Here is a 13,753-nt window from a genome sequence, read left to right on the forward strand (position 1 = left end):
CAAAAAACCCGAACATTAAAAAAAAAAACAAAAAAACACCAGCCTTTGGAAAGAAACATCACCACTATTTTGTCACTTCTCACCATTATTTTTCTCACTCTGCATTTTTTCTCATTAAATCTTCAAAGGCTACAGCATTTTCAAGCTCTCAGAAAAGCTGTAGCCTATCTCCTGATTATTATCATACAGCAGTGACATCACAGAGGCAAAGTTAGAGAGACTTAGAAGAACAGGAAAGAAATGGGATGTGCAGCAATGCCCCAGCACTGCTCCACCACTGCTCAGGCCATCACTGGTAACTCCAAGAATTAGACATCTAAAGCCTCCTAATCTATATTAATGTAATCTTCTTCGAGATAATCTAATCTAATCTGGCCAGTTTATTTATAGAAGGTCAGTCACCGTAATCTCTGGAGGCCAAATGTTATGAGTATGTACTGATCACTTTTAAGGGACTTCATCCTTTCCAGAATCAGCCAGAAAGGCTAACACGAAATCAATAATGCTTCAGAAAAAAAAAAAACCCACACACACAAAAACAGGTCATTTTCCAGTCCTTCATTGGCCACTATCAGTGACTAATCCACCTGTCCCAGGAAGGGAGTGCTCAAATCTAATTCTTGTGATTGTCATCAGGCACTTTTTTTGATTGAGTCAAATAGAGGAGGAAATTCAAGAAAGGGCATGAGAATCAGCTTGGTGGTTCTGCCACTGTAATATTGGTTGTGAACAAAGATGTTGCTGCTCAAGAGTTGTGAATAAGAACCGGTTTAATAGCACAGTTCTTCAAAATAATAAACAGGCCCTCACAGATGGCATTATTACATCAAAATTGTGGAAGGAGAACTATAAAAGTAGAGGGAAAAAAGGGTTCCGTTCACAAATATAGCAGCAGCCCAAGTTTTTTGCACTCATTTTGCAATGGTATATCCAGTATTGGAATTTGAGCACCTGAAAATGACATCTGCTGCTTCTCTTTCCCATCTGCCCCATGGTTGGAAACACCTCCTGAGGGCACAGACTTTTTAGATATATCTTGTTCATTGCTTTTAAGTAGAATGGAGCTGTCCACACTATTGGCATAAGTGCCCATCTAACAGTGTTTGGTCTACAGAGGGTCTCTACAAGAAGAGAAAGAAGGAAGAAAAAATGGTGTTTCCCAATGATGTATCAAAGGCTGTCAATACTCCATGAACCTTCCTGTCCCTCCTGCTCATCATGCATGGAGTGCTCATCCCACCTGGGCATATGGCAGAGTTGTTGCACTGTCTCTGTTCCCGGAGAGGGCCGCTGCACTGAGTGCTGTAGGAAGACGACACACAGAACCTGGTCCTGGTCTGCCAGCCCTCCCCACAGGTAGTTGAACACACGCTCCATGGGGACCACTCTTCTGCTGCAGGGTCACCTGTTAGGGTGAGAGAAGAAGGTGAGGATGTGGCATGATTGGTCCCTGTATCACTGGGACAGCTGCATTTCAACAGCCACTGTGCAATGTGACCCCATTGTGGTGTGAGGACAAAGGGGTAAAGCAATTGGTGAGGGATTGTGATAATGGGTCGAAAGTTTTTTGGTTTTTTTTTTGGGGGGGGTGTTATTTCATACTGTTTTAAAACACACGTACACAAAAAGGGAATTACATTGTGGAAGCACCAGGGCATTGTGCAGGGGAGGATAGCCACTGCAGAGTGATGCGAGCTGGGATATTTATCACTCACTCAGTGATAATACTAATTAAGTTACAGTGGTTGGATAAACAGTGAATGTGTCCATAGATAGGGCAGGCATAAGGATCCAGCTCCTTTTCCTGCCTTTTCATGAACCCTACTAATGCAGATTGGCAGCAGTGGGAAAGATAAAACAGCAGTGACAGTGCCAGAAAAGGACATCAGCTGAACTAATCCCATAGAGCTTTCCTTTGTCATCTCCTTCACCTCTGAAAAGCTGCTTTAAGCATCTGACTGTTCCTGGACATCCTATATCAACTGCTTCCCTGATGGAAAAGTATTGACTGAAAAGACAAGTAAGAGTATCCCATTCCACAGGAGATGGGAATGGAAAGAACAGATACATATTGTCTCATTAACAGCAATGAATCCACTCAGTCCTACCAGAGGGAATGCCACTCAGGAAAGTAACAAGAAGTGTGATGGATAGCTTTTCATTTATTTATGAGAACTAATATATCTCCAAGAAAATAGCTTCCTTCCTCAGATGAAAACAAAAGCCTGTTGTATTTTGTTTAATTAAGCTCTGCATTGTTTGTTCTTAAAATTTTTATGGGCTTACTAATAATTACACATGATAAACCTGGAAAATAACATTTTATATGCATAGCACACAGGCACATGGCACAAATAAACACCAAAAGCACATATTTGAGGATGCATAATAAAGGAGTATATCCTTCAGGTAACAAGTTCTTCAAATCCTAAGACCGTACCATGTCACATCATATTCAGATGCATCCAGCAGACTATGGATGAAATACAAAGGACTGTGGTTCTTGGTGCAGCAGTAAGCATGACTTTACAGGGGATGTACAACATGGCACAGCCTGAGCTTCACCCAGCACTTGGACACATAGTGATGTGTCCTGCACCATCACCCCATTCCCAAGGAAAGCTGGACAGCAGGTAACGTACTAGACTGACCAGTTTCAAGACAAAGCATGAAAGACACACTGGTAGCGGGATGTCACTCTTTGAGATTTTGTAGGGCAGTGAGAGTTATAAAACATATCAGTGAAGTCACTGTCAATGTAAGAACCGTGTCTGTAGGAGTTCTAGACCATCAAACTGCCCTATACCAGCTTGACTGATCTAAAGCTGCACATGCCTTCCTCAAGCTGGTACATTTATTTACCAGAGTCTTAAGAGGAGTTTTCTGTATGCAACCATATTTTATGCACACTGAATCTTATCATTGAAATCACCAAGATGTGAAGGTAAAAATGAGGTGACCTCCACTTCATCTGTGTTACTGTAGTGATTATTGTGAGCTCTTTCTTTCATAGTCTAGCTTTCTATCAACAAGATTGGGGACAAGTAAAAAAGGAAACTTTTTATTTCCCTTGCAATTTGGAAACAACCTACCTTCCATGCTGCCTGTACAGAGGAGGGGAACTAGATATAATTGAGTTCATTAAGCCAAAGTTGCTCAGTACTGTTTTGTTCTAATTTTGTGTTTTATTCCAGTCTCCTACCCAACTGGTTCCAGTAAGGGAAATATGCACTATTGGTCTTCCCCTAAGATCTGTAGGAGTGTGTGTGTTTTCAGGCCTTGGGGCTTCAAGAAAGCAATACTCCCATATCCCGTTTCTCAGAGATAAGAACTCCTTGTGTAAACAGATCTGCATTTCCATGGTAATCCATCTGCCTTCACAATAAGGAATCCAACTGTCTCTGCCAAACAGTCCTGTGGCAGCCTGAATTCACCACCAACATGTTACCTTTTGGTACCATTATTTCAGCATTCGTTAACCAGAGTGTCCCAAATCCAGAAGGTCTCTCTTCAGCTCAACAGTTCCTGCTACCTAGCCTGTCAGGATGCTACATGGATACCATGTATTTGCATTGCTCAGTGTCTGTTCTCAGAGTATTTCTGAGAGACAGAGGAAGTATGAAGAGATGTAGTGTCTTCCTCCATGAATAACTCATGGCTTGCCATCACACCACCTCCCCACTCAGGTCTGACTGTGTTTTTGCAAGCTCCACATCCAGACAATAGTTACTGTGTCACTAGATGAATTCATGGCATCTTTGACCCAATCCAACTATTCTCCTTCTCTGTCCTTGAAGTTTTTGTCCTTTTCACTTCTACAATACAAAAGACTTAATAGAGGCAAAGCTCCTCAATTACCACCTCTCAGATTGCACATATCCTTGTATTTTAAATCAATAATGTAACTTGATTTCCAAGAGTGTCGGGTTTGCAGTGGATTTATATAAACCTACTGAGACACCATGTCCAGTCAAGTCTCAGTCCTTACAGAAATGCATTTCAAACTACATCAGACCCAGTCATGAGAGGCTCTCAGAACCTATTAGTATTAGGGCAAGCTCTCTCATTTTGAATCCAAGAGAAGGAAAAATATTGATCATCACCAGAACTATTGTATAATCTTAGATCTTTAATTATAATTCATTAATCTTAAAATGATTAATGTTGGAAAAGACCACTAAGATTATCTAGTTCTACCACTAACCCATTACCACCATGCCCACTATGTGTCCCTAAGTGACACATCTACACATTTCTTTTGAACACCTCCAGGGATGAGGACTTTACCACTTGGGAAGCCTGTTCCAATGCTTGATCACTCTTACTGAAAATAATTTTTTCCTAATGTCTATATCTAAACCTCCCCTGGTGCAACTTATGGCCATTTTCTTTCATTCTATCACAGTTACCTGGGAAAAGAGGCCAACTCCCCCCTCGCTACAACCTCCTTTCAGGTAGAGAGAGAGAAAGTGTCCCCTGAACCTCCTCTTCTCCAGACTGAACAATCCCATTTCCCTTAGCCACTCCTCCTAAGACCTGTATTCCAGATAGGACTTGTGTACCATGGATGAGAAGCATTCCTACATCCCCGCAGCACCTCTCTTGTAGCTGGAGAGTGTTCAGCAGGTGTCACAGAAGAGGAAACTCTGGGCATTGCTCTATGGAGACGTAGCACTGAAATCCAGGATCCTTTCCAGCACCTGGCTAACTCTGTGAGTAACTGATATAGCATTACAGAGAACTTAGCTGGCTGTAGGGTCTCCATCAGTGCCTGCAGCATCTCCATGACACTTTCTCCCTCTGCATTAATTGAGTAACACATTGCTGCCATTCCTCCGCCAGCATCTCTTTATTTTTGGCACATCCCATCCATCTGAAATCTTGCCACGTGCTGCCTCTGCTTCATTCACATCCTGCCATTGGCAAAAGTCTCCTGGAAGTGGTGTGTGGGATGATCTGGGAGGACTCATGCCAGGAACCTGCTGGGATGTCATTCTTGTGCTATAGATGGGATGGCCACGTGGGTAGCCAGCATCACTGCAGCTGAGGGCACAACTGTGCCACAGTCCATAGGATCTAGATATCAGGGCTGAAAACTTCTGGCAAATATTGGTCTTCTGCTGAGCAGAGCTACCCCCTCATCCCTGATCCATGTAGCTGGCATCAGCTGTATGTCATATTTCATCTAAAAAAAACTTTCCAGGTCTCACATAGATCTGAAATTGCTTATCCCCTTCAAAGTGTGTCAACTGCTAGGGAAGACTTGTGCTTTGTATTAGTACCCTCAGCTTCAGACTCTAATCCTAATCTGAGCTGTACTCTCTGTCAGGTCTTTTTATATCCACCCTGAACACCTCAAACAACCTGACTACAGCTGATGCTCCTGGGAAAGCAGCAGTTTGGTGAACTATTTGCACGATAGCCCACAGCTTCCAGGCCCTCAGCACAAGAAAGACATAGAGCTGCTGGAGTGATGCAGAGTAGCACTATGAAGATGATCAGAGGGCTGGAGCACCTCTCCTACGAAGCCAGGCTGAGGAAGCTGAGCTTGTTCAGCCTGGAGAATAGGCTCCATGAACACTTCAGAGCATCCCCAAGGTACTTAAGAGGTGCTTATAATCAGGAGATAAACTGACTTTTTACATGGGCAGATAATGATAAGGGGCAAGGGTTTTAAACAAAGGGAGATTCAGATTAGATGTTAGGAGGAAATTCTTTATTCAAAGGATGGTAAGCACTGGAACAGGTTGCCCAGAGAAGCTGTGGATGCCCCATTCCTGGAACCATTCAAGGCAAGGCTGGATGGCCCCTGGGGCAACCTGATTTGGTGAGTGGCAACCCTCCCCAGGGCAGGGGTATTACAATCAGATAATCTGGAAGGCATGCCTTCGAACCCAAGCCATTCTATGGTTCTATGATATTCCAGCCCACGCTACACTTAAGAAGACACCACAGCCAAAACCAGCTTTGCTACATCAGTGCTAACATCACCCAGGAGTGCCTTTCCTTCACTCTCATTTGTGCCATTCACCAGGTAGCAGCAGTATCAACATCCACCTTGCTCTCTACAGCTTTTTGACAGCAGTCACAGCTACTGCAGGTAGAGGAGCAGACTCAGTGCAGGGTAGCAATGATTCAGGCAGTCCTCATAACCTCAACTGCTGCCAGGTCACCTTCAGAGCCTCTGCACCACAGTGCTGCTTTCTGGCACTGTTTGCTGCTGCACACTGAGTTGGATTAGAACACATCTGATACGCACCAGAATATGACCCCTTCTCACTTACGATCAATGTCACACATCTTGCCCCTCAAATCATCCCTCTGAAACCTTTCTAGAGTACAAACTCTTTGCAAAGCCATTGGGCAATGATTTTTGATCTGCAGCCAGGGTCAACACACCTTGCATTGCCCAAGAGCCACGATACATTAAGCTCCTGTCATGAAAGACAGCTGCGAAGGGACAGTATAAAACCAGAATTGGCCTGGCCTATATCCAGGTCCTGTTCATTCTCACCTCTCCAGACCACGCAATTTGACATTATTATATCTTATCCTATTTAATTGCAGAAGGTAGGAAGTTCCTACTATAGAAATTAACTGATACAAGTCTTGCACTACACTAAAGACTCAATGACAGAGGAAAGCAGTACTGCTCTCTCTCGATCAAGCCCTGCACACCTCCTCCTGCAGTGAATGGGTAGGCATGACATGGACATCAGCAAAGAGGCTGTATTGCAGTAAGGTCAGCTTTGGCTTAATGAACCATGGCTGTTTAGGTAGTTCAGACAAAGCAGTGACTTAGAAGTAGGCAGGGTGATGAGAAGCAGTCTGTGAGAAGCATGGTCTGGTTAGAGATTTGGTCTAACCCTTTTTGCCTTCTTTGGTTAACGGCAACAACACAAAACCCATCAGAGCAATGGGATGGGAACGAACTGGGCGGTGAATGCTCAGTGTGTGACTTGCTGGGTAAGCCCACACTATCCTGGGAGGAAAAGGGTTGGTTAAGTGGGTCACTGAAACAGCAAAGCAAGTCATTGCAGGCAGCCCAGCTCAGCTGGGATGTGTAGGGACAGGGCAGCTGGTCCAGAGGCTGTTGTGGTAGGTCAGAGCTTACCTATTTGAGGTGCAGGGTACCCGTAGTGCTGCAGTTCATCAGTGTCCTCTCGCTTTCTGTTGTCTGTGGACCTCAGCGATTGGCTTCTGGAATTATAGCGTCCATTGGCTATGGCAAGGTAATGGGTCATGTAAATACACCTTGGTTCACTCTGCAAGATCTTTCACTACAAAGGTTACACGTATAAACAACAGTGACCTGCAATGTTCAGCTGACACAACCACCTGCTTTCCAACCCCAGCACCCTTGGCCACCAGTAGCTCCCAGGGCTATTGCACCAAACCAGCCTGCAAGACTCGGCCTGGCTGGCAGTTAAACCCCATGTTTTATCACAATACATGGGACCATGTGAAATATGATCCTTTATGCCTGATATTTAATTAATTACGATGAACTGCTAAGGTATCTGTACTCTTCATCGTATTTGTTTAATCTTTCCACGTGTGCTGACAATGAATCCCATCAACCCTGACAGAGTTTTGAGATCTATGGTGAAGACTGGCAATATATTTTGGTGGAAAACTCTGCCTTGCAAGTGATATCTACTTAGCAACGCACAGTAGAATATCCAGAAAATGCTGCATGGAGCAGGCAGGTGAGGGCAGGTGAAAAGGAAAGGGATGGCTCGAAACGATGCCTCCTTCACAGACTCTACCCTACTACAAGCAAGAGGGAGAGCTGAAGGTCTGGTATCAACAAAGTGGCTTATAGACCAACAGAAATAACACTGGATATCTTTGTAACCTACATGAAAGAGCAAAGCTCCTAATTACAATGCTCAGATATCAGTGAAGGTCTCTGACCAAAGACCATGCCGTTGAAATCAGAAGATTACTAATACATTCTCTGTACAGACATATAATTCCTGATTAATAGCAAGCACCCATCTGCTTTCCAAATGTACAGTGCTGCCAGCTTTGCATTTACATCTTAAGTGAGATTCCTAGCTACAGAGGAAGCTAAAATTTGACTCAGGTTCTCTTTGATTTTGGGCATGTGGCAACCCTGATTTACACAGATACATGCCCTCCCTAGTAAACAGACAACCAATCAAGCAATAGCAACTGAATTCCACCCACCAGTACTGCCTGCTGTAAATCAGCAGAGCTCAGCTGACTCCAATGGAGTCATACAGAATAATGGAAAGCAGAGCTGAGTCCAAGTAATTTGTTATCTGGCAACCAGTTTGTTTCCAAACAGCAGGTACAAAACAGAGGATCTTTTTCCCAAAGGAGGTAAAAACAGTCAGACAACTTTTCAAGACGTACAAACTGCCAAGAAATTAAATAGTGACAAATATCATCCTGGAAGCCTGGGAAAATTAATAAAGGTTAATTAAGTTTCAGTGTGGTGGCAGGAGTATTTACTGCCATCCCGAAAGGAAAAAGCAGACTGGGGGAGTTTCTTCCAGGAGCCAGATTTTAGATTCAGCAGTTTGGTTCATGGAAGATGCCCATTTACTTAGTGCAATTATGTTATTCCCCATTACTAGCAACCCAAATCCTCAAAAAAAAACAAACTAGGAATAGATCACATCAACTCCTTGAAACCTTCCCAGCACTGACTGTTTGCAGGCTACTGGCTAGAGGGGGCAAGATGGGGCAGTCATTTGCCTACTGTCATCAGTAGTACTGATAAAAAAGGCTCAAATCTTGTTTTTATAACTACAAAGTCATGGGACCATTGCATGTGAGACTCAGATTACAAAAATGCCAACTGCCTTTCCAGTATCCAGTGTTCTGAGTTGGCTTAAACTAGTCCAGTGTTCTCTGGGATATGGGACACATTCCAAATGCTGATCCATTTGCACCACTCCTCCACCCATGCTGACTGTACTCACACACCTTTGTCTGCTTTGCTTTTAGTCATTTTCATGGAAGCATCAAAACCACGATGACCAACAAAATCTCCATCTGCTGTAAATTTCAAAAGTTTCCCAGAGACTCGCTTTGGCTTGGAGGAGAAAGAAGAGAAAGGAAGCTAAGGGGAGATGGGCAGTTTAGATTTGTCAGCTTCCCAGAGCAAAGGAAGTGACAAGGAAGCGTGAGACTGAGTATTTCAGAAGCAATCAGTGAGCACGGATAGACAGGGAGACAGAAGGTGGGACAGAAGGAAGGAAAGATAAAAGAGCATAATAATAATTAAATGCAGCCATGACACCTTGACTCTTCTCCCACCATCTCTTTGGCCTCCACATTATTGACATCTTCTAATGATTGATCCTGGTCTCAGAGAGAAGCATGATTTCCCACAGAAATGGCATGTCTGCACTGTTACTGCTCATCCAAATCAAAGGCAATCAGGTCCAGCTGCTGAACATGTCTCCCTGATGGCTTGCCCCAAGCTTCTTCCAGCAAAGATTTCCTCCAAGCCCATACCAGAGTCTCTGTTGCAGCAGAAAGGATGTCTTCATTTCAGAAATGATGTGACAGAGAAGCAGGCCAAGCCCCATCTAGCATATAGCATTGCTTAGATTTCACTTGGATGATTACCTCAAGTATAGGTGAAAATCCATCGTGATTCTGAAGGAAGCAGGGAGCTGCCAGGACTCTTGTCACAAAGTAAAATTGGTACAAGTGACTCTTTGCTGTGGATTTTATGCAACTGAACCTTATGGGACCATGTAATAATGGCAGTAGGGATCTGGTTGGATCTTAGCAACTCGCTTCCCGCAGCAGGGTCAGTGGAGAGGAGTAATGTTGGGATCAACAGAAGACATAGACTTGATATACAACCCTACTGTATACAGGAATGGTAAACTGGAATTATCCAAACCCTTGGAGAAGACTAGCAGGAGAGTTAGAGAAATACTGCCCTTGTGGCAACCAAGAAAAAATGTAATTGAAAACAGGAGGCAACTACCTGAGATTTTGAAAGAACATAAATAAGATGTGGATGAAGTGGATGATCCTGAAGTGGGAAGAAGAGGCTAGTGATCAACACTGCTGATGAAAACTTGAATTGTGCCAGTACCTTGAAATACAGTCGAGGGGAAAAAAATGGGATGCAGAGATTTCATGTCTTTGTGGGCCAAGTCTCAAACATCCAAGTGTGTTTCACCAGAAATACTTGCTCTTCCCTCAATATTCATCCCCCAAATGGGAGAGAGGAATAAAATAGCAGCATCTTTAAAATTATTCAGGCAAGCTGGGATAGTGGGAATGAAAAGATGGATGACAGGAAAAAGTGAAAAAGAATGATTAAAACACACATTGAAATGGGATAAATATATCTCAGGTACATATAGAACAAGAAGCAATTCCAGTCTGAAATGAATTCTAGCCTGACATGTGGAGAAAAGAGATGCTCTCACACGTGGGTTATTTCAGCTCTGTGACTGCAGCACTTTTTAATGGAATTCAGAGGGAACAGAGAAGACTGAGATCCAGTCTTGTCAGTGTCATGTGGAACATGTTATTCTTCACATTTCTAATAGTTAAACAGCTGAAGGACCAGATTCTGATCTCATTTGTTGCTGGAAACCAACACATGTCAATGGGTTAGCACTTATGTCATGCTGGACCTTAGGGCAGGATGCAACAGCTCCTCCCCCAGGCAAGGAGAGGCATAACTTCCCAATCTGCATATTCATGAATGTCAGATGGTTTTGCGTTGCTTCTGCCAGATGGGATGGCAAGATTTCAGCTGGCTCCTCTGGTGGTTTTCATTCCTCAGGAATCAATGCAGGCTACCATTAGCTCTAGTTGTTGCATTTCTTCAGAGCTACTGAACTTCAACACCAGGTATAGGCCCATGGTATCTCTCCTCTGGCTTGTAGATTCTCCTCTGCTATCACGATTCTGTTGGCTTTCTTCAACTCCTCTATAAAGCAGCAGCTCCTGGTCAAATTCAACAGACTGAGGGCATCTCTGTCTCAACCAAAGAGAAGGGTTCTCATCAGGTTCTCTGTTTCTAGCATGGAAAACTCAAGAGTTACAAAAGGCAGTGACTTTTGTCCTTCAGATTATGTTTTTGGTGCTGAACAGCTGCCACAGAAAACGGCTCTGTCCAAGACAGGCTGTTGTTAACAAAGTTTCCTTTCCAATGTCGGATGAGACTTCATAACAAATTTTCTTTAGTGTTTTACAGCTTCGTACTTTGCCCATGGAGATAGTTTACCTGGACCACATGCCTTTGGGCTTGAGTTTTTATTCCTGGGGATATCTTGCAAGATTATGTTGACCAAGCAAGAGACTCCTTTACATAAAACAGCTGAGACTGTGGCCCATACAAGTGGGAAAAGATTAAGTCCACACAGAAGGGTCACCTGTGGAGACATTCAGATGTGCCTGTGCAGTGATTTCAAACAACACTACCTTCTCCAGCCAGTGCATTCAGACTTCACCCTGGGATCCACATTGACACACCAGAATTTGGGGACAACATTCAGCCACATCTATTGGAAAAGATGAGAGCCACCATTCCCATCACTACATTCTGGGACCTGCTTGAAGATCCATCTAGGGCACCTCATGAAGAGAAAGACTGGCAGTAGGGTGATAAGAATGATTTGAGCCCTCTAGCACATTAGCTATGGCCAGGGAAAATAAACTAACCAATAAAATCCTCATAGATCATTTGCAAGCATTCATCTCAGCTGCTCCAGAGAGTTGAGTGAGAGCATGTAGGGTTGTTCCCATTGAGCACTTGCTCCAGATGCCATTTCAGACTCAGATCTCCTCTAGCTACTGATGTTGAAATACTCTTGCTAATCAGCTACTAGTCTATGAGCCACTTTGTCAGAAACAAGGAATGAGAAGCTAAAAAGAGATGGCCTTGCCCTCATTTTGAAGGTGGTGGTAATTTCTGTCTTATTCTGACATAACTTGCTTGGTCAGCAACTGATTTCACTTTTTAGTTGCCAGTATTACATTCCTTCAGCAATTTTCATGATCCACACAGCAATGAGAAAAATATTAAAGCACCCATCCCTGCTTTGCTTTGCTGCTTTATCAGGATTACAGATAGATCTTTGGTCAAGGAAAAAGGTCATTTTTATTTGTTTGTTTTCTATTAGAGAAGTCAGATGTCAGCCACTCCACTATATCTAGAGAGCTAGTCAGATGTTATTACAAGGTATTAAAATGCTGCACAATTTAAAATGAAGATGTACTTCTGTCCAGTTCTTTAAAAAAATACACACACACACACATATATAGATATAGATATATATATACATGCACATATTTTTTAAAAGGAATTAGAATTAACTGCAATAGGAAATGAACATTTAGGAAAATAACAATTCAAGTGGAAGAATGAGCACTGTGCTCATCTCTAGGAAACCTACAAGCGAAAGTCAGTATGACAACAACAGAACATTTAAAACAGATGAATTTCTAATCTACCTCTAAATCCTTCCAGAAGAAAAGGAAAAGTGCAAATATTCTACATTTTCATGGGCCACCTTTTATTTTTGGATTTCAGGAAATGAAAAGTGCATGTCTCTTGGGAATAGTATTGAAAGCAACAGGGGATAGATACACTGAGGTAAGTGCACAGCCAGCACAGATATGGAGAGATGCAGGTTTATCTTGAGGTAGGACATGACGTGCATAGGCAAGTGTTCCTGGAAGAATAATTGTTCACATCTTCCTTCAAATGCTTTCCAGTTTATTAGCATGAAAGCATCACAACGGGTCTCAGCAGTTTGCCTGCAAAGAGGCACTTGGGAAAATTAATCAGAATTAATTAATTTTATTTTATTTCAAAGGGGTAAATCAATTTGTGCTGCCTCATGCTGTGTATGCACACTACTTCTAAACTAGGGCTTTCAACGTAGTTTGAGATCCTTTATTCCCAAATAAGCTAAGCTGAACTAAACATGCTTTAACTGGGGCAGGAGTTGACTGGGTGCATAATGGGAGGGGGACAGGAAGAAAAGTGAAATAATTTATTGAATCATAGCCCCCTGGGTACAATCATCCTTTTCTGCACTTAGGATCAGCTTTACTGAGTGCTGTGCTTTAGAAAAGTATAAGGAAATAAACAGTGAGTAAATAGTGATTAATCTTTCAGTGCTCTGCTCTACAAAATGAGTGGAGGTGGAAGCTGCCTTCACCCCTTCCTTGCCACAGGAACTTTAGAAGATCCAGCATGAAGAAGAGCAAAGGTTTGGGCAGACCAAAAGAAGGCATCATGCCCCTTGCCCACTACTAGTGAGGATGGACCTGGAAACTGTGTCTGAGTTGTGTCAGTTCAAGGGAGATGTGAAGGAATAGAAGGAGTCCTGGGGAGAGGTGTGAAGATGATCAGGGCTGGGAATGGATGTGGTGCAGAGGCTGCTGGACCTGGGTCCTTCCCTCATTTATCCAGCATAAGAATGAGATGGTAAAGAGTTTCTTTTACCTGTTATTCTGTGAGCTCTCATGTCTCAGTAATGGCTGCAGGCACTACCCACCCACAATGCTATTTTCACCTTCGCTCCATGCCAAAGTTCAAGAAGTTTTTGGACAGTGCTCTCAGAAATACAGTTTGATTTTGGGTTAGCTGAACTTGACAACCTCTTTGATCCCTTCTAGTTCAGGATAATCTATGATTCTTTGTGTATTCTCATTCAGGGCTGTGCCCACAAAGGCCAGTGTGGTCCTTCCTCCAGCTCCATTCAGGCACAACCAGTTCTAGAGCTGGACTCTCCAC

At 43.1% G+C, this 13,753-nt stretch overlaps 1 protein-coding gene across 1 annotated transcript in view; it reads right to left on the bottom strand.

Annotated features, from left to right (window-relative positions):
• Positions 1-13,753, bottom strand: part of ADGRB1 (adhesion G protein-coupled receptor B1) — a 279,826-nt gene that overhangs the window by 144,036 nt on the left and 122,037 nt on the right. Inside the window, exons 4-5 of the mRNA XM_065753423.1 lie at positions 7,115-7,222; positions 1,241-1,405 (exon numbers count right to left, since the gene is read on the bottom strand). Coding sequence (XP_065609495.1) covers positions 1,241-1,405; positions 7,115-7,222 — 273 coding nt within the window. The remainder of the gene's footprint in view (positions 1-1,240; positions 1,406-7,114; positions 7,223-13,753) is intronic.

The sequence above is a fragment of the Cyrtonyx montezumae genome, unplaced genomic scaffold, assembly GCF_038088225.1.
Source record: "Cyrtonyx montezumae isolate F1298 unplaced genomic scaffold, pur_monq_1.0 scaffold_8, whole genome shotgun sequence".
In the NCBI taxonomy this organism is placed as follows: Eukaryota; Metazoa; Chordata; class Aves; order Galliformes; family Odontophoridae; genus Cyrtonyx; species Cyrtonyx montezumae.